The sequence below is a fragment of the Folsomia candida genome, unplaced genomic scaffold (genome assembly GCF_002217175.1).
Source record: "Folsomia candida strain VU population unplaced genomic scaffold, ASM221717v1 Fcan01_Sc028, whole genome shotgun sequence".
NCBI lineage: Eukaryota > Metazoa > Arthropoda > Collembola > Entomobryomorpha > Isotomidae > Folsomia > Folsomia candida.
Window position 1 is genome coordinate 1,032,438 of NW_019091220.1, and position 22,925 is coordinate 1,055,362.

General features: G+C 37.1%; 5 protein-coding genes across 6 annotated transcripts; 4 read left to right on the forward strand and 1 right to left on the reverse strand.

Moving 5' to 3' along the window:
- Window positions 1-348: 348 nt before the first annotated feature.
- On the forward strand, window positions 349-4,392 carry LOC110859832 (4-coumarate--CoA ligase 2). The gene is made up of 13 exons (XM_022108831.2): window positions 349-1,111; window positions 1,181-1,277; window positions 1,343-1,422; window positions 1,500-1,786; window positions 1,860-1,873; window positions 1,942-2,085; window positions 2,666-2,775; window positions 2,858-2,875; window positions 2,956-3,034; window positions 3,107-3,190; window positions 3,266-3,438; window positions 3,525-3,680; window positions 3,759-4,392. The coding sequence occupies exons 1-13, from the start codon at window positions 854-856 to the stop codon at window positions 4,047-4,049; spliced, it is 1,791 nt and encodes a 596-aa protein (XP_021964523.1). The 5' UTR covers window positions 349-853; the 3' UTR covers window positions 4,050-4,392.
- Window positions 4,107-5,397, reverse strand: LOC110859833 (phosphatidylinositol 4-phosphate 3-kinase C2 domain-containing subunit alpha). The gene is made up of 3 exons (XM_022108833.2): window positions 5,188-5,397; window positions 4,945-5,127; window positions 4,107-4,875 (listed from the first exon to the last, which is right to left on the reverse strand). Exons 2-3 carry the CDS (start codon window positions 5,106-5,108, stop codon window positions 4,407-4,409), a joined length of 633 nt encoding a protein of 210 aa, XP_021964525.1. The 5' UTR covers window positions 5,109-5,127; window positions 5,188-5,397; the 3' UTR covers window positions 4,107-4,406.
- A 699-nt stretch (window positions 5,398-6,096) lies between these two features.
- LOC110859824 (probable 4-coumarate--CoA ligase 3) lies at window positions 6,097-8,833 on the forward strand. The gene is made up of 11 exons (XM_022108824.2): window positions 6,097-6,495; window positions 6,558-6,727; window positions 6,817-6,854; window positions 6,921-7,178; window positions 7,243-7,496; window positions 7,569-7,668; window positions 7,760-7,851; window positions 7,922-7,952; window positions 8,013-8,213; window positions 8,307-8,389; window positions 8,463-8,833. Exons 1-11 carry the CDS (start codon window positions 6,262-6,264, stop codon window positions 8,754-8,756), a joined length of 1,755 nt encoding a protein of 584 aa, XP_021964516.1. The 5' UTR covers window positions 6,097-6,261; the 3' UTR covers window positions 8,757-8,833.
- A 5,535-nt stretch (window positions 8,834-14,368) lies between these two features.
- Window positions 14,369-20,064, forward strand: LOC110859869 (calcium/calmodulin-dependent protein kinase type IV). 2 transcript variants are annotated; one of them, XM_022108887.2, is made up of 15 exons: window positions 14,369-14,511; window positions 14,582-16,286; window positions 16,376-16,454; window positions 17,551-17,622; window positions 17,702-17,765; window positions 17,883-17,915; window positions 18,020-18,078; window positions 18,171-18,324; window positions 18,410-18,418; window positions 18,514-18,589; window positions 18,677-18,685; window positions 18,788-18,914; window positions 18,981-19,023; window positions 19,099-19,199; window positions 19,280-20,064. In XM_022108887.2, exons 2-15 carry the CDS (start codon window positions 16,186-16,188, stop codon window positions 19,361-19,363), a joined length of 1,011 nt encoding a protein of 336 aa, XP_021964579.1. In that variant the 5' UTR covers window positions 14,369-14,511; window positions 14,582-16,185; the 3' UTR covers window positions 19,364-20,064. The 2 variants fall into 2 exon arrangements, with proteins under 2 accessions (XP_021964579.1, XP_021964578.1); XM_022108886.2 differs by having other exon boundaries at window positions 14,407-16,286.
- Window positions 20,065-21,276: 1,212 nt separating this feature from the next.
- Window positions 21,277-22,775, forward strand: LOC110859919. Its single transcript, XM_022108952.2, has 5 exons — window positions 21,277-21,786; window positions 21,921-21,958; window positions 22,048-22,250; window positions 22,322-22,427; window positions 22,510-22,775. The coding sequence occupies exons 1-5, from the start codon at window positions 21,610-21,612 to the stop codon at window positions 22,736-22,738; spliced, it is 753 nt and encodes a 250-aa protein (XP_021964644.1). The 5' UTR covers window positions 21,277-21,609; the 3' UTR covers window positions 22,739-22,775.
- Window positions 22,776-22,925: the final 150 nt, after the last annotated feature.

Consider the following 22,925-nt stretch of genomic DNA (forward strand, 5'->3'; position numbering starts at 1 on the left):
TATACATTGCTATTATGCGATGCGATACTTTCAAATGCATACATCCTTTGAAATTGTGGTTACACAAAAAACAACCACACATGGCAAGGACACAGTCTCCTACAGGTAGATATTCAGGTAAAAATCCGCATGCCAGGTTTATTATGAGGATACAATAACCTCACATCCGAATACTTATTAAGAAGACCTTATATAAGTAATATCAACACGCAGCAAGTTTATTAACCCATGAACTGCTTCTACTATTACAAAAATATTTGTACAATAATCTTCAACATTTACACAATAAAAAAAAACTATTTACAAGTTTGCATCCATCTCAATATTTTAGTAAGTCAGAGGTTAAAATATAGGTCTTTTAAGTGCGTATTTAAGTATTCTATTCTGAGAAGTGATCCAAAAAATAAAACATTGATTTCATATAAAAGGCAACACGGAAAAAGTAATGACAACCAATGACAGTTGTTGATCTGATCTGTCTGTTCTCCATCCATAATAATCAAGTGCTTTCGGACGAGACACACCACATTATTATACGAATGCATACACATATTTAGTCACGCAACCATTGTACAATAAAAGGTTGGACTGGAGAGGGTAAATACGTCTTTTAAGCAATATAACCGACCGACCTTTGGACACTTGTTGTATACTAAAACGACGGACAGTCAACTTTTTTAGCAGATCACAAGCTTCGAGTCGGACGAGAAGAACAGTTTAATTGATCGCGTCGTGCCTTAACGGACTCTGTAAACTCTGTCATTTTTCCCCCGTAATCTAATATTGACTCAAAAAATAGTGGAAAAAATATTTGATATTTGAACTAAATAATAATAATAGAAAAGATAAAGCAATGCCTCGAGGGTTACATCGACTTTTACGTGTTGGAAATGCAACGCAACGCCACGTCGCCTTGATTAATTCACGTCTTTATTCCGCCTCTGCTTCCGCAGTAGCGCAACAATCTGACCATTCGGGATTTGACTCGGGAAAAGATGACCCAAAATTATGGGTCAAGTCGCCCTATCCCGACGTGCCTAGGATCGTCGGGGTGGAAATGCATGAAGTTTTGTATAGCAGGATATCAAAGTGGCCCAATTCACCGGCATTTGTAATGCATTATTTTTATGGAATTTTACAAGTTTTATGTAGTGTTTTTTTATGATTTTTTGTATTCAAGGAATGTGGAGTCACCGGAAAGAAGCTCACGTTTGGAGATTTGTACCGGCACTCGAGATCACTGGGGGCCGCTCTGATTCAAGCTGGATATAAGCCTGGTAATTTTTTGGCATTCATAATTTTTACAACAGATGTAAAATCAATTTTTAAATGTGGTCTGCAGGTGACACTGTGGGAATAGTTCTCCCGAATATGCCAGAGTTTTCCGTGCTAATGCTGGGATGCTGGAGTGCTGGATTGATTGTATGTACATAATAATTATAAAATAATCAGTTTCTCATTTTCCCCCACGCTAATTATAATTCCATGTATTTTCATAGATATCATGCATCAATCCAGCCTATACTGGAGACGAGATAAAACGACAGCTTAAAAGCTCGAATGCCAATTGTGTGATTACGATAGAGCACTTTCTGGACTCCGTCCGCTCAGCGAAAGCCGAGAATCCTGGACTTCGAGACATCATCGTTATTGGGGACGATGGGACCCCCGAGGGCTGTCATTCTTATAACGAGATGATTAAATGTGATGCGTCTGGGGTGGAATTTTCATCCGGGTCTAAAAACGGGAGAAACACGATGGAGGACATTGCTTTACTTCCATACAGGTTCGCAATTTGAAGACATACTTGTTTAATTAAGGGTTTAATAATGTTAATTTAATTAAAATGCAATTAACAGCTCTGGAACGACAGGTAAGTACATTAAGTTTAATTTAAATTCAAATTTAAGTGAGTATACATGGAATCATGATTTCGAACAGGTCCACCAAAAGGCGTAATGCTCACTCATTCCAATATTGTGACCAATATACACCAATTTGTAGCTCATGGTGTTGGCGTAACACATAATTTTGACGAAACCGGGTCTCAAGAACGGTTAATTGGCCTGTTGCCCTTCTTTCACAGTATGTGCATACCTAACGCAATATGCCAATAAACTAATTCTGGCTGTTGGTCGTAAAACAATATCCCTGGTCGTCATTTTTAAGAATTTTTGAGCAGTTGCTAAGAAATGGTGCAAAATTTAGAGGAATAATTTCATTGAATTTACATAATTTACAGTGCAGACTCCATATAGCCCGAGCCAGGGACTTAGTCTCTGACCACTCCGATAACCCCCAGTGGTCAACCACTTGACCGATTTCGCCAATCTTCAAACTCGTTTCCTAACTTTGTCCAATATGCATATGGTAAAAATTTCAAGTCAATCGGTTCAGTCGTTTTGGCTCTATCGTGTTTTGGGACGGATGAACGGACGGAAATTATGACGGTTCCATAAGCCCTGACTCAGGCTAAAAAATTACCGGCGAGAAACTGACGTTGAAAGCGATCTAATTCCAGTAAATTATTCCTCTAAATAATGCACCATTTCTTAGCAACTGCTCAAAAATTCTTAAAAACGACGACCAGGGATATTGTTTTACGACCAACAGCCAGAATTAATTAGTCATAACAATTTGTATGTATCTATGAATGATGTTGTAGGTTATGGTTCTGGAGCATTTCTCATGAGTGGGGTATACCAGGGATCTCATACTATGAGTTTGCCTAAATTTGACCCAAAAACATTCCTAGATGCTATCAGGAAGCACAAGGTATTGCAAAATTAAGAACAAAATTTATAAAATAGTCATCGATCTATACAGTCATTTTATTGATTTCTTAATTAATTTTCAGCCTACTTGCCTGCAATTGGTAAAATTTTTAAATATTAATATGTAAAAACATTTAAAAACATAAATGTACAAACGTCTAATTTACTTATTTTACTAAAGGTCACTCCTCTAATTTCACTAATTGTTAACTCTGACGAGTACACAAAGCACGAATTTGCTCATATGCATTCAGTCGTTGGTATGCTTATTGATTTGATTATGCATTAATTGCTGACACAACAGAGTTTTGATTATATAATTGGTCTCATAGGAGCTGCCGCACCCATTGGAAAAGTGCTGATTGAGCGAATGTTGAACAAGATTGAAAAATATGCATTCTTTGGCGAAGGATATGGTACATACTAAATTAGATAAATTGTTTACAATTTATGAATGGTATTAATTTATTGCAAAATGCACATTTTTTCAGGAATGACTGAACTTTCGCCACTTTCCCATTTCCTAAATCCAAGCACAAGGAATACAAAGGCAGGATCGTGTGGAAGGTGTGTTCCGTCCACATGGAGTAAGGTCATCGACATAAAAACCGGAGAAACTTTAGGTCCAAATTGTCGCGGAGAATTATTAGTGAAGGGTCCGCAAGTATGTAAAAAATAGCTTTACATAATTTAAATAAAGATCGATGCAAGCTGTTTTCAGGAATGTATAATTTCTAATCTAATTTTTAGGTTATGAAAGGATATTACAACAATGAAGAAGCCACGAGGAATACCGTAGATGTTGATGGTTGGCTGCACACGGGTGACATTGCATATTATGACGAGGAAGGCTTTTTCTACATTGTTGACCGACTCAAGGAGCTCATCAAATACAAAGGGCTCCAAGTAAGTACCAGTAGCAAAGATTTATCCAGTGCATTATGCAAATCCTTCCCAATTTACTTCACAACTTATTTTGTGAAGGTCGCTCCCAGCGAACTTGAAGACGTCCTCCGCAAGCATGACAAGATCCAGGACGTTGCAGTGATTGGAATTCCTTGCGTGGAAAGTGGTGAAGTCCCGAGAGCCTACATCGTAAAGAAAGACAAGAGTCTGACGGACGAAGAAGTTCACAATTATCTCAAACCAATCGTCGCCAGTTTCAAGCGACTTCGAGGCGGCATAGAATTCCGTGAAACAATTCCCAAAGCACCCAGTGGAAAAATCTTAAGACGCGAATTGGTTGAAGAATACCGGAAGCAGAATCCAGAATAAAATTCATAGGATTTAGACTTAATTTGACATAATTTCAATTCTACTCTGGACAAAGTGTAAATATCACATATTTTTATTTAATTTCACATCAACCGTTCGTTCGATCGTTAGCAAGTATAATTTACAATAATAAATAATATGTACAACAACAATAAATTAATCACAGATTGAATTGTTAAAAATATTGGTTTACAGTCAATTAGACTGATAACCAGAAGCAGTATTATAAAAAATACTTTCCGGATAAACTTATTCTTACACATAAAAATTGGAGTGTCGATATTTTAAAGTATTTTTAAGTTTAAAAAGTTTTTAATGAAATAAATCAAAACATATTTTAAAATGTTGTGTAAGAGTTTAAAAAGTATCATTAGCATTTTCCTTCATTTCGTCTTCATCATCTTGGGTCATCTTCAACTTCTTCGGAATTATACTCTTTTTCTTGGGTTTTGTAGTCCGAGGAAGGGAAGAAATTTTATCTTTCTCAATTTCCGAAGCGGCGAGATGATACCAACTGATGACGGGCTGCCCCAGTTTTAAATTTTCCAATGGAATTGATACAGATCCAAACAGTTTTGCGTTCCGAGTAGCCTTGTTATCACAAACTTTGACTTCGAGCACACTTCCCGTGAGATCTTGACTTTTGAGGGGAAAATTGAAGATTTCGATGTATTGAGCGTCATTCTTTTCCAGCTTCAGTTCCGTTGTCATTATCGTGTCTTGTGGGAGGAGGAGTAACTTTACGAAGGGATTGGGCCGTCGTCCCAACGATTGGGGAATGTGTTTGACCCACATAACCGTGACTTCTAGCACAGTCTGCTCCACTCTGGTTACATGTAAATTAAAAGTATTCATGAAAATGTTGATGGACATTTCAAACAATTAATGAATTAACCTTTTCTTGCTTTTGCTCTTCGTTGGGACCTCTTTCTCTCGCATTTCCAGACAAAGTTGCACTTTTGGCTTCCGGTCATGGTCTCCAACAGGAGTGACGTCGTCTCGTAAAGGCGTGTCTCGCAAAGGAGCGTGCTCTGGCGTGGACATTGTTTTACTCGCCATTTTTGCTTTGATATTGTTCCTAAATGAGTTACGCACTTATCACAACATCTTCTCAAGGATTTGATAGTTAGTTACTTACAATTTTAGATTTGAGGAGAACTTGCTGCCTTTAGATGATTAAAAATACACCCGAGTTGTCTGCATCTTCCGGTTATGAAGTAGTGCAGCAAAATTGACTTTTTGACTTTGATAAATAAACTTTCACAATCCTGTTCCCTTAGCCACTCATTGCTGCAAAATTTTTGCATCAATGAAATGCGAAATCCCTCCTTGTGAAACCCAAATGTTTTCCAACATGCAGCTCGTCGAACGTTATAGATATTTACTTTATGCAAATACTTTACTGACAATACGGATAATATTCAGCTCCATGTTGTGTCTGGTCTAAAGTTAAGACTCTTAACTTGTGCATGTATGAGATGATGGGTATTGGGTATTGTACTATTTATTATGCAGCATTGAAATGTTTGCATTGGTAAAAGTCATTCTGTGACAGAATTTCTGTCGCCTTTACATGTCTGTGAATCTCTCTCTCTCTCTCTCTCTTTGTGCATATTATTTGCATTTGCAATCTCAGCTTGGGCCAACATTTGATTAGAAAGATGCAATGAATGTTTCTACGTAAATGGATGTTGCAAAAATCATAATTTGCACAATTTTAGTTTAGGCTCCTTAATAAATGCATCCTCATTATAGACCATGATTTTTACCTAGTAAAAGCCACCTACTTACATACATTACAAGTTGTGCATACATCCTCGACACTGGACCATCGAACTTTGATCATTGAACTTATGCATGCATTCGCTGCTTGAAAAGTGAATGAAGCCCATAATATGAATGATATTAATATGAAGCAGGTTATCTTGTCTGATAGCTTGTGAAAGTTTACTCACATACTTGGTCTTATCACATCAATAAAAATTATGACGTTCCTAATCTATGATATGTATTAATTGATTACCACTATTCAACTTTAATTTCATAAGTGGATGGGTGTAAATACAAATACATTCCACTAATAAGTGTGTATTTGATTGGAAAATTTTGACATTGCAATTAGCTTAATTAACTATTAATTGATCATCAATTCTTCCCAAACCTTCTAATCAAATTCGCTCGGTATCATTGTGGGAAATTACCTATTGTAGAAATGTTTATTAAAGCGGTGTTAAGAGTTAACATTGGTTACAACACGACTCGACAAATTTTAAGAAATCCTGCATGCATTCGAAGAAGGTCAACATCAGCATCAGCAGCATTACACCAGGATGAAGACCCCAACTGGGTCAAGTCGCAACTTGAAAGTGTCGATTGCGTTAAGGGATTTACAATTCCGGAAATTATTCGTCAAAATATGGGTGGCTGGGGAAAGTTGACGGCATTTGTAAGGGAATTAATAGAGAACCAACACTTCAAATTCCAATATAATATGAAGTTGTCTTTCAGGAAAGCCATGAAACTGGACGAAAATACAGCCATGACCAAATCCTCAAAAATGCTCAAGGCTTTGCAGCAGCATTAATTCAAAGTGGATTAAAACGTTGTGAAGTTGTCGCCATTGTTTTACCAAATGTTCCAGAATACGCCAGTATCCTCTTTGGTATTTGGGACGCAGGGTAAGTCAATATGAAGCTATAAGAGCTCAACAATTAATAGTACAATTAATTAATTACTTACAACTCAACTTAATTACTTATACTTGTAGCCTGGTTGCCTCTCCCGTAAATCCGTCGTATTCATTTAGTAAGATTTTTATTACATAACGCATGAAAAAAAATATATGTAACAATTTTTTTTTCTTCTACATAGTGGAAACCAAGAGACAATTGGAAATGTCTGATTCTGTCACTGTTGTCACCAATGAAGAAAACGTGGCCTCAGTTTTAAAAGCAAAAGACGCCAACCCTAAAATTAAATCTGTTATAGTTGTGGGCGAACCGGTGTCAGGATGCCACTCTTTTTATGAAATGGTCAAAGCCGATACTTTTGGTATCGATTTTTACAAAGGGTCCAGTTCAGATACGACACAAGAATTGGCATTGTTACCATTCTCCAGTGGAACGACAGGTAAATACATGAAAAGAGAAATTCAAATTTTAAAAAGTGTACATGAAATGATGATTTCGAACAGGTCCACCAAAAGGCGTAATGCTCACTCATTCCAATATTGTGACCAATTTAATTCAATGTGAACCTTCTCGTGGCATTAGTATGATAAGGCCTGCAAAAGATGGTTTCCAGGAGAGGAACATTGGTCTGCTTCCGTTCTTTCATGCCTTCGGGTCCGCCAGCATCCTCTGCATGACGATGCACATGGGAGGTCACTCCCGAACGCTGAGTAAATTCGACCAAAATACATTTTTAGCCGCAATTAGAGAGCACAAGGTAGAAAATATTTTAATAATCCCAATTTTATTGATACATTTCACAGCTCATGTTATTGTAAATATTGCGTAGCCCACGATCCTCCATTTGGTAACACCTTTGATCAGTCATATTGCCAACAGCGATAATTATGGGGCAAAAGAGTTGGAATCCGCACACACCATTGCAGGAGGTATTGATAATTATGCTGCAACTTAAAACAATTTACATAATTGAAAAATAATTTAATTCATTCTGCACATATGTACAATATTTAATTAAAGGAGCCGCACCTATCGGTCAAGCCCTGATTAGTCAACTGTTAGACAAAGCAGGAAAGCACTTTCTATTTCAAGAAGGATATGGCATGACAGAGGTTAATTTTAATTATAACCATAAAATTTATAGTTATTAATGGTTATAACTAATTCCCTCCAAATCTATAGTTAAGCCCAGTATCTCACGTTTTACTCCCAGGTGAGTAGAGTAACATATCAAATGACATCAAAGTTCAATTCTAACTTCTTAATTCTACAGGGACAAACAATACCAAAATCGGAAGCTGTGGATCTCCAATTCCTGGAACAATTACAAAAATTATCGACTTAGAGGGAAATAGTTTAAAGAGAAATGAACGGGGAGAAATATTGGTGAAAGGCCCTCAAGTGATGTTGGGCTACTATAAAAATCCAGAAGCGACTAAAAATACGATTGATTCTGATGGATGGCTTCACACAGGTTACCTAAATATTGAGCACTAACCACAACTTAATGATAACCAGCTTTTGCCACCTATGCATGTTTTCATTATTTTCATTGCATAAATCATAGGAGACATCGCATATTACGATGATGAAGGAGACATGTTCATAGTCGACAGGTTAAAAGAACTCATAAAAGTTCAAGGATTCCAAGTAAAGTTCACAATTTCAATATTTACAATTAGTTTCCGTGTTAAAGACTCAAGGTAATTTCTTTGTTAATAAGGTTGCTCCCAGCGAGTTGGAAGATTTGCTCCGACAGAATGAAAAAGTCGAAGATGTTGCCGTGATTGGGGTTTCAGACGTTCAAACAGGAGAAGCACCGCGTGCCTACATTGTGAAAAAGCCACAGGTGAAACTAACCGAGGACGAAGTTCACCACTACCTCAAGGATCTCGTATCTAAACACAAATACCTCAAAGGAGGCATCGAATTTAGAGAATCCATTCCTAAGGCTCCCAGTGGAAAAATATTAAGACGCGAACTTAGTGACGAGTACAAGAAAAAATTTGGCAGCTAATAAATAAGTAGATTACTTGTGAAATCAGTTCAATAAATATCAGTTTGGCTTTCATGCTACTAAAACCAACCTCAAAATAGATACTAAATACGTACCTATTTATTCTATGTATGTACATGTATGTCATTCCCACTAACTACGATGTACCAGCATATGTACTACGCCTACGCTTCACACCGCACAACAACAACAGGGTCATTAGTGTTAATGATTTTTTCCTCTGGTGGCAAAATTAAGGGCACGTTTCCTTGTCGCAATTAAATTCCAACACCTACCACCACTTTTACCAAAAGGACTACTGAACTAACCTGATTTCGAACATCGTTTCGGCTCCGGTGATGAAGAAAAGTGATGAGTAAACGTGGAAGCAGTAGGTGAAAGTAGTACTTTTGGGCTGGAGGGTAATTGCCACAATTTCTTATTCTTTCTCCACCACGTTCACCCAGTCTCATCACATCCACCACTTTCACTGCTTTCCCCATAACCACGTCATTCATACGACGACGACGACCAAGAATTCTATTATTTCGCTTCACCTACTGCCAACCCGAGGAAGGAAGCAAGTTGAGTTGAGATCATGATGCATACACAGATCTCCCAGCTCACAGAGATTTGCGAGAGGAGAATCTTGTCTTGCTTGCTGCCGTGCATGTAATCTCGGGATTTGCCACACTTGCTGCTTTCACTCTTCTGGATCTCCTCTCTCTTCTACTTGTGTGACGAGGATGAGGACACCTCCTCATTTTCACTCACTTGCAGACTCAATCATTAAAGAAATGAGTTCAAGGCTGATTCTCCACTGCTTGCTGCTGGGGTTGACAGACCCAAGAAGACGACGAAAAAGGAAAGTTAGTCGTCGTCCTCCCAGTCGAGTGACAGCCAAGCATCGTCATTTCATAATGAAATTTTCATCATTACTCGGGAATAAAATTCCGTCCGGGTGACAGTTAATTGAAATGCGCTAGGGATCTAAAATAAAATAATTATTGGGTATAGAAGACTTATACATAGTTATTTGCCATGAATATTTAACCCTTTAACGTGTATGATTAACGACAAGAAAATGCATTAAATCGGGGACACTATAAGTATTTTGTGGTCATGGCGCGGGAGGAGAAATTCTGAAGTTTTTAATAAAACTCGAAAAACTGAAAAATCGAAAATTTAACATTGCGTTGTATAGGGAAATATCCAAATTTTCGGGAAGAAAATCTTCAAATTTAGCATTGTGTTGGCATAGGAGAAATCCCTCAAAATTTCAATAAATTTTAGGTCGCAGAGAGAAAATGGTGAAAATCAATGACCTCCTAGAAACGACAATTGTCTTCCTTCCGCGCCATGACCACGATTTTTCAGGACGACTTTTGTCGTACTCCCGAATTAAACCATTTCTTATAAAACGACTATTGTCTTCGTTACAGTTTAAAGGGTTAATAGCGACAATTTTTTTGAAGACTTTCCTTACTTAATTGGGTAGATAATTTTACGCCCACTTTTTTTAATAACTCTTCTCCCCACCACCAAGTCATTACTGTAACGAATTCCAATAATTGACACGAGTCTCGTTTTACATCATCATCTCTTCCATCCACCCAATAATGGCGACAACTGTCAAAGTTTCCAGAATGGAAAAATTATGTTCCTCGACTCTCCAAAAAGTCTATCAGCGTCACCAGCCAACCCACCCACCAACCAACCACTCTGCCGGTACATGCATACGTGTACATACATATCTGTCTCCTTTTATTATTCGTACATGTTTCTCGTAATTGCCTCCTCTCTCCTTTCTCCTTTCTCCATGAATCGAATATGAATGAAAATACATTCTAATATTCTTTGCCGTCCAACTTATCAGGGAAAGAACCTCAGTTGTCACTGAGTGGGAAATGTAATTACGGAACACGGGAGCACAAAACCGAGCATTATATCTCGAGCATAAATCGGGCACAAGCGAGTGTAACTGAACATGAACATTATTACATATTATTATTATGTCCCATGCTGATGCGACTTTCGAATCAATCTCTGATCCAGCCCCAGCAAGCAACGTAACTAACCAAAACTCCAAGCATCGATCCAATCTGAAGATTATTTCCCTTGACAATCTTGTCGGATGGCAGTGTAGCATATTCTCCAAGGGGTCATTGAAGGATTGAACGAATTTTTTATATTTTATTTGGTTGGAAGTATTATCTATCAGAATTTATTATTTTGTCAGGACAGTTTTAGTTGAAAAATGAAATTTTATCCGGTCCTGGACAAAATGACAGTATATTTTGGAGAAAAGGAGGAAGAATACAAAATTCAATCTAAAGCTGCCACACAAAACTTGGATCTAATGCTCCTAATCCTTCCCCACAAATGAAGCTGGTTTCCATTAGCTTAAATAAGTCTGGGTAGGCTGAAAGAGATCTGCTAGTTTGGGTTTAAAGGAAGAGAGTGCTTTGCATTAGGCAAGATTTTGATGTATATTTTTACGAACATCAAAAAACTTGCCATAAAGGAATATTTGATGTTTGTTTTAAGAATTTTTGACGGTTTGTATTTCTGACAGAAAGCAAGATAATGTAAATTCCTCCGTAATGCTTCATATGTAACAATGGTATGGACCTTTGTGATGTAATGTTTTACAATTTATAAATATTATCATTGAGTTACCATACTATGCGAATATATGTACATACATAATATGAGCTGAAAAACAGTACGTAACGATAGGCAGATAGATAACTAAAACACGATACGATAGGTTTTACATGACTAATTCTAGCCTGTCCTTTACTCGTCAATATGTAGGTAGCAGCTACATGTCTGGGTTTTCTAACTTCTCTGCAGTCCATATTGTATGCTTGACACAAAGGAACACAAATATCAGTAATTTCAATTTGTAAACAAAGTCGTCCCTGATCAATAGCTTGAACCAGACCCAGATTAGAAATTTAATTGGACTTTACGGTAAACTGAGGATGAATGGCATCTACCTAAGTACATTTTCCTTACATTTTTTATCAGCTCCTCAACAAACCAGCAAACTGAAAATTCTCTTGATTACATACATTCTCATCAAAATTTTGGAACTGAATTAGTCTTATGTTAGGCTGGCCGTATAATAACACGAGATAAACATTGTTCAAAGTTCGGTTGTGTAATAAAGCTCTCGTAGAATATTTAAATATCTAACTTAATTTCAGACCCGAGGAGAAACTCAAGGTGAGCGAGCCATGCACGCCCGTAGGAGAAAGTTGGGAGAAAGCATAATAATAATAAAAAAGTACAAACCACGTATGTACATACTTACATATGTAGTTATTCTTATGTGTGTATGAACGTCACCGGCCTGCCCATCGTGGAAAGCCATTGCTTGTCCTGTCCTATTCTTCCTTTGTAAACGGACACGGTAATATAAAACCTCGAGGATTTCATAGAATTAAGGGATTTAAATATTTAATGATTTTCTATCACTTTTAAACTCATGTTTATCCCTTCCATCAATCCATCCATGGCAGGATGTGCCCAACACAAAACTTCTCAACCTTTACAACCGCACTTTATTTTATTCCGCTCTGCAAACTTTTTCCAGCTTGTTGCCCACCATCAAAAGAAAGAAAAGTAGAAGGCTACTTAAAACGAGGGGCACGACACGAGAAGCAAATAAATTGACAATTCATGCAAATAATCCAAATCATATGAACCATAAAGATTCGGTTGAAATGCGGTCGAAATTTTAAACCCGACCTGTAAGAATATGCATACGCTGGATAAAATTAGCTCAAACTTGCGCAAAAACCTGACAATATGTCGCTAATGATACCATGCAAAAAATATTGACGGCTATGCCTTCTTTGTCTTCATATACTGCGAGTTAGTTTAGCTCCATGTATTCTAGTTCTCAAGGAAATATGAGCATGTCAATTAATCCAGGTTTTTCCCTCTACTTGATATGTACGCATTTACACCACGTACCTCAATTTCTTACACGTTTGTTGTGCAACAAGTTGTATGTAGCCTATTACTTGGTTTATTCTTCGCTAGTTGGTCATGTAACATGGATATATCTCCAGCGTCACGTCTGGTGCTGCCTGTCCTCCTATTCCCATGGGGTTCCTCTCAACTTTTCAATTGAAAACGGTTTAACTAACACGACTGGATGAGAGGAGAATGCCAACATGATGAGAAAGAAAACCTTCGCTCACTCAGTTTTACTTGGCAGGATCAAAATTCGAAACGTGAGAACATTGTTTGTTATTCTGAAGAGAGAGAGCAAAACTTGGGCGCACTTAAAACCAGCTTTTACTCTACATACTTGAATTTTCGTACTTTATTACGTACGTTACGTGTTAGTTACGTACGTACAACAGAATTCATCAATAGTACCATTATAAATATGTAATTCCATTCATGTATTTATTTACATTCACACTTATCCAAACATTTATTACTTACCATCTTCAAACTTTTTTGTGTACCACCACCTCACACGAAACATTAACAATACCCACCCCATTTATAAAATAAACAAACTCAAAGACATACTTGCTTTGTTGACTCCATTGACATATTTATCCATCCATACAGAATTATTCCTACCCCACGTGCAGAACATTACCATTTACTCGAGCCATAATGCATATTAAGCTGCAAACATTTAGGTAATAGCAAACTTTGTGGAGAGTTACTAATTGAGGTTGACATGATTAAAAGCTTATTTACCACCGTGCCAAATTCAATTTTCCCTTAGTGTCTGAAATATTTATGTACGTGCCTCCACCAAAACTTGGCAAAACAAAGTATCAAAAAACCTGTTGAGCCAAATCCAGCAGCAGACTCTCTTTTTTTAGTACGTGTTACACTTTACCGACATGTAAATTTAATTACAAATTCCAAATTTTTATGCGATCAACATCTTTTTACGCGACCACAAAGAAGAGAATATTTTATCCAGGTGCAATAATAATACACGTGCTGTTTAAGTAACAGACAGGAGCATTATTTGAGCATGAAAATCTGTCTGTATTGGTAACAATATGCCCAATCAAAATTCGCATGGTCATCATTACACACATTATTACTCCATCCATCCATATTATGCATATGTTGATGGATGGATCAATCTCTCTCCTACTAAATACTACTTACACTGCCCAATGGGTTTTCCTCCTGGAAGGATGAATACAGTACACACACGCTGATAAAATAATATCATGATGACTTTTGTTGCCTTTATGCAGCTTGGCATTTTGCAGGAGCCAAGCCAGCAATACATACATTGCAAAAAAAACTTGATTACCTTACACACAAGCCAGTCACAAACTTATGCAGATACGATACATATAGGCAGCAGTATTTATTTACAACAAGCAGTCAGCAATATTATTATTATTACAAAACTGTGCTGAGCCCCGTTTCTCTGTTATGTTGCTGTATGTCATGTATGCTTTTGGGATTATCTCACTGTTGCGTTGTTCCCTGTTATAATAAAGTTGGTTCTTCTCGTATTTGCTGCGCTGTGGCATTGAAACTCTCGAGTTTTGTATAAAGCAGCAGCAGCTACGACGAGCAGAAAGAGAATTTCGTGAATTTTGTGTGCGAGTGAGATGATGAGAATGAAAGTAAACGTGCAACCCTTTCGCCTCCAGTTCAGTATGTCGTTAGTTGGCAGGAGGGGCAGTACTGCATGCACCGGTCTTCATGGCGTTTTAGTTAATTGGTTGTAAAATAACTTTCATCCCGTAACAAAGTTGGAGAAATAAAGCACGTAATAAAAATTGCGTCTTGTAAGAGGCAAAATTGGGTAAATTCCAGTAACTTGTTATCTATCTGTTTAGTTGCGTGGACTGGACTGGACAGACAGCTCTGAATACATACCAACCGGACTGGAATCTTATCTCTAGTAAGATTCCCCTTACAGGAAAAGTTTTGTGTGTCCGTGAGAATTTTTGCGAGAGTTTGAGTGGTTGGCGACTAAATGGCGAAGCGAGAGAGATAGAGATCCGATCATTACTTGAGGTTTAGCATTTTATCTGATGAATGCAATCCAGCCATTAAAGCCCAGTCTGACCAAAGTTGTTACCAAGTAGTGTTTAATGTACGGAGGCTTGTGTAATAAGTCTGAGTGAGTGAGTGAGAGATAGGCAAAAAATATTTGCATACATATAGGGCAGATAATAAAACCGTCGTGATTTACTACTACCAACAACAACGTGCTCTTTTATATTTAAGGTGGTCTCCCTACGCGCTATCCACTTCATTATCAATTTACTCGTGGGCCAAGTTAATCATGCTACTTGCTACCGAGTGCTTCTTCTTGTGTGCTAATTGAAATTGAAGTGACAAACACGAACCAGAATTAAATAAGATGTTCATCTAACAGAAATTGACGGAGAAGGAAGAAGACAATCTCATCTCATCTTTCCTCCAGCAGCGAGATACACTACTTGGCATTTTACATGTAAAAGCTACTTGAAAAGAGAGAACAACTGGATTTTTGTCCACTTTACCATACCACCAACTACAACTCATGGTTTTCTTCGTGGTGTTGGTTTAGCAGAGAGTGGTTGAAGTGAATCCAATCGGAAATTGGCAAAAAAAGTCAACCACTACTTGATTCCTCGCTAAAGAATTATAAAACTCTATATAAACTCTGAAACTCTTAAGGTCAGGACACCGATATTAAATACAAAATTTGGCCAATACATTTTGTGTACTCTGACGTATCCACTTTTCTGAGGTTTGTTCGTTCAGAAAGGAACAAGGAAACGGAAAACGTCAAATGTTATCTTAACAACTTAACAATAATTTTTACCAGTGCAGTGTACAATTCGTGTTATACATACATGCAATATTATTTCCACACCAAAGAGTTTTCTGGCTGGCACTCCTTTTTAACTTATGTCTTGACCTGTCAGACACACTACTAGCACGTAGTAAAACCTTTAATTATATGCAGTTTTAGAAACACCTAAGGGTTAATAATAATAATAATATCACGTCACGCCAAGTGTAGGTCACGTCTCTTGAGACTAAAAAGCGCATATTTATTATCACACACATATCCACATTGTTCCAATTCTTCATAATAAATTATGCTCTCCAAGGCCCATCATCGCAATAATCAGTAAAGTGAACTCAACTGTGACTACTGTGTAGGGAAGCAGGCAGCCGTTTGCATTCTCTGAATATATGAAAAACTTTCAAGAAACTCTTTTGCAAAGTTTTTTGAACTGTGAAAATAATTGGGATTCTGACTCGAGAGCTTTGGAGCTGCTGGATGGAGGATAGAATAATAAATCTACCACCCGAGTAAATCATTTCTAAACCCATCGCCCAATTTACGACACACTACACGTAGAGAAAAAAACTCTTAAATTTACAACTTTCCCCAAAAACCTTGTTTGTTATTGGCTCTCAAAATTTTCCTCTTCTCGACAAGATGAGCAAATCCAACCAAAATAGTGGCATGTATTGGATAGACGGATCTCGGCGAAATGACGACTTTTACACGGTCTACAGTGTTGACAGCGTTATGGGAAAGTATGGAAATTTTTTTAAAATTCAATAAACTAATTCGTTCCCAAACATTATCATGTCTCAACCGGAACATGGTGTTTTGTTTTTTACAGGGGAGTGACGTCAACCGTTTTCCGATGCAGGAACAAATCCACTAAAGAAGAATGTGCGGCGAAAGTGATTCAGAAGATGGTATTGATGTATTTTTATTTACTAGTCAATAGGTGGTAGTTTCTAACCTCGGTAATGGTAACAAAAAATCATGCAAGAAATACATATTTATTTATAAATATATATAATTTATACCGAATTGGGCAAGATCTGTACGTGCATAGCTGTCTCAGCTTTTATTGCATCTCTGTCTGCATCTGCCTGCATGGTGTGTAGAAGATTTCTTGATTTCCTTGAGATCAAATGTGCACATTTTACCATACAAGCTCTTGTTTTACGACTTGTTGTTAGGTTAATAAATATGAGGAGGATCGATGAGGAGGATCGTCTCTAATCAAGTCAAGTCAAACGTATGCTTGTAGAAAGACGGCACACAAACAAACAATCTGTCATGCATGTAAACTACAAAAGATCAAATTACGCTATCATCACTTTTGCTACTAAATGCGAACATGGATCGGCTTGTCGACGACTCGTGTCTATTCCCTGATTAAGATCTCTCATCGTCATCTCTCTTCCTTCCATGAACTTGAATAATCTACGTGAAGTTGAGATTTCTGTGTTTATTATCCCACAAAACTTCTCTCCTCTCTCTGATCTCGCATGCTATGCTGCTGTCAGTGTTGCAAGACAGACGTCAAGGTCGTTATTATCGTCTCTTCACATCAAAATAAATAGAACCAGCGGCGACGGAGGTGATGAGGAGGATGCATGATGTGAATATATATAGACAAAAGCATAGACAGCTTTCAGACATGCAAACCTTTGTCGATCTTGATAATACTCTTGGCAATCAAAAATCTATATGGATTGATTAGATCCATGCAGGGGTTTAAATTTTCATGAAAAATCCATCAGAATTTTGAGTACGGATTTTTATGAAGCGCGTACTTCCTTTTTTATCGCCATCACACACTCAAAATGCTACAGATTTCTTCAAGATTACAAAAAATGAATACTGTACTAAAATTTAACTCGGCTTTGACCTTTAAATGTCTTACATATAATAAAAAAAGAAATACGTGTGTGTACATACCGCTGGATATACATGCATAAATCGATTTTTGATTAGTAATAAATATGTAAAGTCAAATTTTTATGTTGTACATAATTTCAGGGTCAAGGGAAACGAAAGAAGGTTATTTCATCCGAAGTAGAGGCCTTGTTGCAATTGAATCACCCAAATATTGTAAAAGAATTATATAATTGCAATTATACTAATTATAGAGTGTAGCTACTTATTTTTTATATGACTGCGTTTTTGGTAGGTTAAAATGCTGGACATTTTCGAATCTGTGACGGAAGTCTACATCGTACTAGAACTTGCTGCAGGTGAGTATATCGATTCTCAAGTGCGAACTTTTGGCAAATTTTGTTAGAATTTGTAATTATAATCATGATAAATTGTTTTCGCTTTCTCTGATCATGCTAATTTTGCGTTTCGAACAGGCGGCGAACTATTTGATAGAATAGTGAAGAAAGGTCAGTTCATATAATAGCAGACGAATGCACACATAATTGCATGCATAATTATCTCGTCAAGATATGCATGATTTTATCGACCATACAAATCATGATAATTTCAGGTCACTACAGTGAAAAGGAGGCTGCCAGAGTTACCTATCAAGTTCTTAGTGCTTTGGAGGTAACTAAATTACATACTTAAAGTAGGAGAGCTATATCTCGTTAATGAATGCGAACTACATATATAAGTTTTTATAATTTTTCCATTTACAGTACTCTCACGGGAAGGGTATTGCTCATCGCGACATAAAACCAGAAAACATACTCTATTCCTCCGCTTCGGACGATTCATTAATAAAGATTTCCGATTTCGGATTCGCTAAACATGTTGATGACGGGATTATGCAAACCTTCTGTGGAACTATTGGTTCGTGTTTTTATCATTTTATGTACTTAATAACGAGAAAAAATCATTACTTTTGCAATAATTAACTTTGTTTTGTTTTGCTTAGGATACTGTGGTAAGTGGACAAATTATTATTACGTAGAAGACAAGATGCTACACAGCGTTGTAAAGAAAAACTTTAAAAAACATTGACACAATTGATGCTTAAAGCGCCTGAAGTTGTGTTGAAGAAGCCCTACAGCTCAGCAGTTGATCTCTGGTCTTTGGGTGTTGTTCTTTATATTTTGTAAGAATACAATTTATAAAACTTTCCATGATTCACATGATGCGGGAGAAAGCAAGTAAACACAAAACATGTTTTGACTATTTTCAGATTGTGTGGGTGAGTGAGACTTGACTAATTTAAGAAATAACAAGTTTGGCTTCCATTTGTTCCCCGTTTTGCGACCATGTTTACTCAATTCTCTTAAATAAAAATCCGCAGTTATGAACCCTTCTGGGACGAGAGTGGCGAAGTGGGGGTGACTCGGAAAATAGTGTATGGCGATTATGAGTTTGAAAGCCCGTACTGGGATGAGATTTCTTTACCAGCGAAAGAATTTGTTAAGCAAGTATGTCACTGAATGCTCTTACTTTGTTTTATACTATTAAAACCTTGAATCTATGCATTTTTTAAGCTGATGACTGTTGATCCTGACAAGCGACCTACTGCGAAGGAAGGTATAAAATTTTCAAAAATTGCTCAATATAAAAATTAGGACCAGATACATAAATATCCTCAAAACTGTTATTTAGCCCTGTTAAATCCATGGGTGCAAGGAAACATGGCCAGCGACGTTCCATTGACCGCGACACAAGAAAGAATTCGCGAATTCAATGCAAAAAGAAAGTTCAAGGTAAACTATGATTAAATATCTAATTAATTTCATTACTTATTAAATACTTAACATAATTAACTAATTCTTAATACTTAAAGGCCGCTACCAATGCTGTGGTCGCCTTAAACAAAATCACTGGTGGTGCATATTCTCAGTCTCAATCTCTCAGCCCGGAGAAATAAGATTACGTATAATACCTAATCCTTAAATTAATAACGTTAATTATTTTCTATCAATAAATTTTCATACAATATTTTGTTAATTATATTCCTTCACCACACCATCAATCTGTGAACTGTCTCTCTTTTCATATCAGTGAATGAATCTCTGTGATCTAATAATGTTAGTCAGTCATTTATTGTCAATTTAAACGATCCCGACGCCACAGTTTACGGGCAATTGTACTCTGTCCTCTCAATAATAATATTTACATTTATCTGTAAAATCGATTGTGTTAACAACAACATTGCCAACCGTATGTACATGTAGAAATGTACCTGGACTGGAGTTACATAGGTTATGCTACTATTATTTATTCCATTGGTATACACGGTGCTACTGAGTACTTGTCAATAACTTTCTCTCTACTCTTCAATGCATTTCAACAACCGTTCTCGTTCATGTAAAATGCATGTCCGACGCGACTTCTTGTGAGCTTCAAGTTAAAAAAATTGTGTAGTGTTTAGTATGTAGATCAATGTGTTATTAGACGTAAAATTTTACATTTGTCCTCAACAAGACAACACGCGAGTGAATATGTAGAGAAAAAATCATAAATAAATAAACACACACTGTGAAGCATTTACTCCCCCTGTCAACCTTGTCAAGTCAAAAAGACCGTTTTCAAATAATAAACATATATATTACGAGTTACCAGAAATTATAAAAAGACTAAAATGCCGCATAATTATTCCACCATAATTTGCATACTAGTGCAACTCTTCCTACTAAAACTGTGTTGCATTACGGGACAAAATTCGGGTGGTATGTACAGCGGTGGAGGGAGTAGCAGTGGGGGTGGTGGTATGAAGGTTAGTGGTGGTGCTGGCAATATGCAACAACAAGGGGGAGCAGGCAGTAGTAACTTTAACGGTATGATGAGCCAGATAGCTGGTGGAAAAAATCTCCCTCCAGGATATGCCAACATACGGGGAGAAATTATGGACATGTCGAACAAGGTCTTGCAACGAATCACGGCAGCAGGCACGAATTATTTTACTTACGACGTAAGTATGTATGCACGAGTAGATATTATTCATCTCATATTTTATTGAAGATTGCAACCCTACATGCATGCACTATCGGTATCAGAGTAATAATAATATGTTCGGGATACACAATAATTTTCTATTTAGAATCAAAACGGCGCTCCGATTTTTAGGCGAAGAGAAATCGATAGCGGGCGAAGGTTTGTGCTAATGCCCGACATGCTGTACCCTCCAGGAGACGGGCATTTTATCGTACTTCGGAAGATGCCCGGTAATAAAATAAATGCTCTGCTTTCCATTAGGCGATGATGATGATGATGATGCGAAACAACGTTACGCTGTTGTTATCTCTTTTACTTGTAATAATGCTCCTGTCATTTACAAGGTGTCAATATCCCGGGTATGATTCCACAACAATTGTACGAAACCTTTCGTTTGTCCTTGGGGTGAGTCCGTGCACTTGACACGTGCAGTTGATAGCTGTCATTATGTCATGTCACGTACTAGATATTTTGTATCATAGGTAGGTAAATACTTATATTTTATTATGCACGTGCAGGGATAGTGTCCACGCGTATGTGGAAGCCTATAAGAAGGATGACCAACCGAAAATGGTGAACCAGGGGAGCTTTAACGGTCTAGCGGCCAGTTATGGGGGTCAGTCTTCCGGTTACAGTATGACTGGCCCTGACCCAATGTCCAAGTTTATGGGGAAGAGGAAAAAACGAAAAAGTGACGGTGTTCTAGAAATGACCCCGGTTGACTTAAGCAAGTATCACGAGGAGGATGTGGTTGCGGTGTAGCCTTTAATAAGCTTGGAATAAAATAAATACAGTGAAAAGTGCATGATGAAATATGACATGTCTTGTGAATCATTGGTATTTTATGGCATGCATATTATAATAATTTGTGCAAGGCAAATACGTATTTATTTTAGTAACAACAATCGAGAGTTTTCATGATTCCTGATGTTATTCAATTTTCATGAAACAACATCGATTGTTTTTGACACAAATGTCTCACACATCCTCGTGAATCATCTTATTTGGTGTCCAATGTAAATCCCAAGCAGGATGACAAATTTTCCAACATGGTGACTATTGACCGTAGAGTACATATTTCTACTTTTAAGACGTACCCAGTCACACGTTTCCTTCACTTGCAATTTTAGCTCGGTCCAAAGAACAAGATTTTTTCTGAGACAAATCAGGGACAAAAAAATGTTTTCCAAAATTTCCATAAGTTGTGATCTCTCAGGCGTATTCTTTGTCGTGATTTTTTTCTTCATTGTACTTGTACAAGCTCGAGACCCAAAGGGCACTCCGTTAGACGAACTTCTCCGAAAGCAGGATACCGTTTGCAAAACAATCAACAGGACATCAATCGATGAAGCCAGGGTACATATATACATAAAATAAACACCACATGCATTGTGTACTAACTAATACTAATTTTGTTAAATTATAATTTGACAAAATAAACTTTCTGGTGATTCATTGATTTTATCCTCATTTAATTTATAACCACGCAGCTTGGGTGGAGTGCTTGCGTTGACTCTTTCATTCTCAGGTGAGAATCCTATTATTATGGCCACCAAAAACCAATTAGGATTTAATTTTTAACAACATTAATTAATCATCATACTTTTATATACATAGACCAAACGATGACATTGACGAATTTGAAGAGCTTCGTCAGTATTATACATTCTTTTGTCGGGACGATCGACGTTTTAAAGGATGTTGGAGGAATGTGACAAAGTTGCTTAATCGCTGTGAAGCTGGTCGAGGTGATATTGCTGAAAAACTTTACTTTTTCATTTATGATCTGACATGCAGGAATAATGGCAGCGTTACTGCGAGTAAGTGACACAATTTTTATTATGAGTTCCAATTGAGAAAGTTTATCCATAAATTGAATTAATTATATTAGACAAAATTATAAAATCGAGTGAACACGGAGACTTGTGTGAGATGAATTACTTGACGAAGACTTGCAATGAGACGAGGAAAGATTGGTACTCGATTGACATCTGCAGGTTAATTCAGCTTCATATTTACATAGAATTATTGTTGTTCATCTAATGAATTTTATTCATTTTTACATTCTTAACATTTCAGGAGGTACGAAGCACAGAAAATCTGTGAACAAGCTGCCGTTTCAAGTTGTAACAATAAAATCCATAAAGAAATGTTGCTTCAAAATCTGCAAGAAATTGGCACCTCGCTGAAATGTGTTGACACAACTTCATCTTCACCTACAGCAGGATCACGAAATGATGCGTATAATTCTGCAATTCTACTTATCTCTATTATGTCGCAATTTGCATGGGCAATAAGGAAGAGCTGATGGGAAAATAAACTCGCTCTATTTACTAAATCTTGTCTAGAAGTCCAACCTATTTCATGTCCTGATTTAATTTTGAGTTGCATAAATCATTCAATCTATTTAATTAAGATGCTACACATCATTTGGGATGAAAAAGATGTCACCAAATAAAATTTCTCACACTTCTTGCACCACTTGATTGGACACA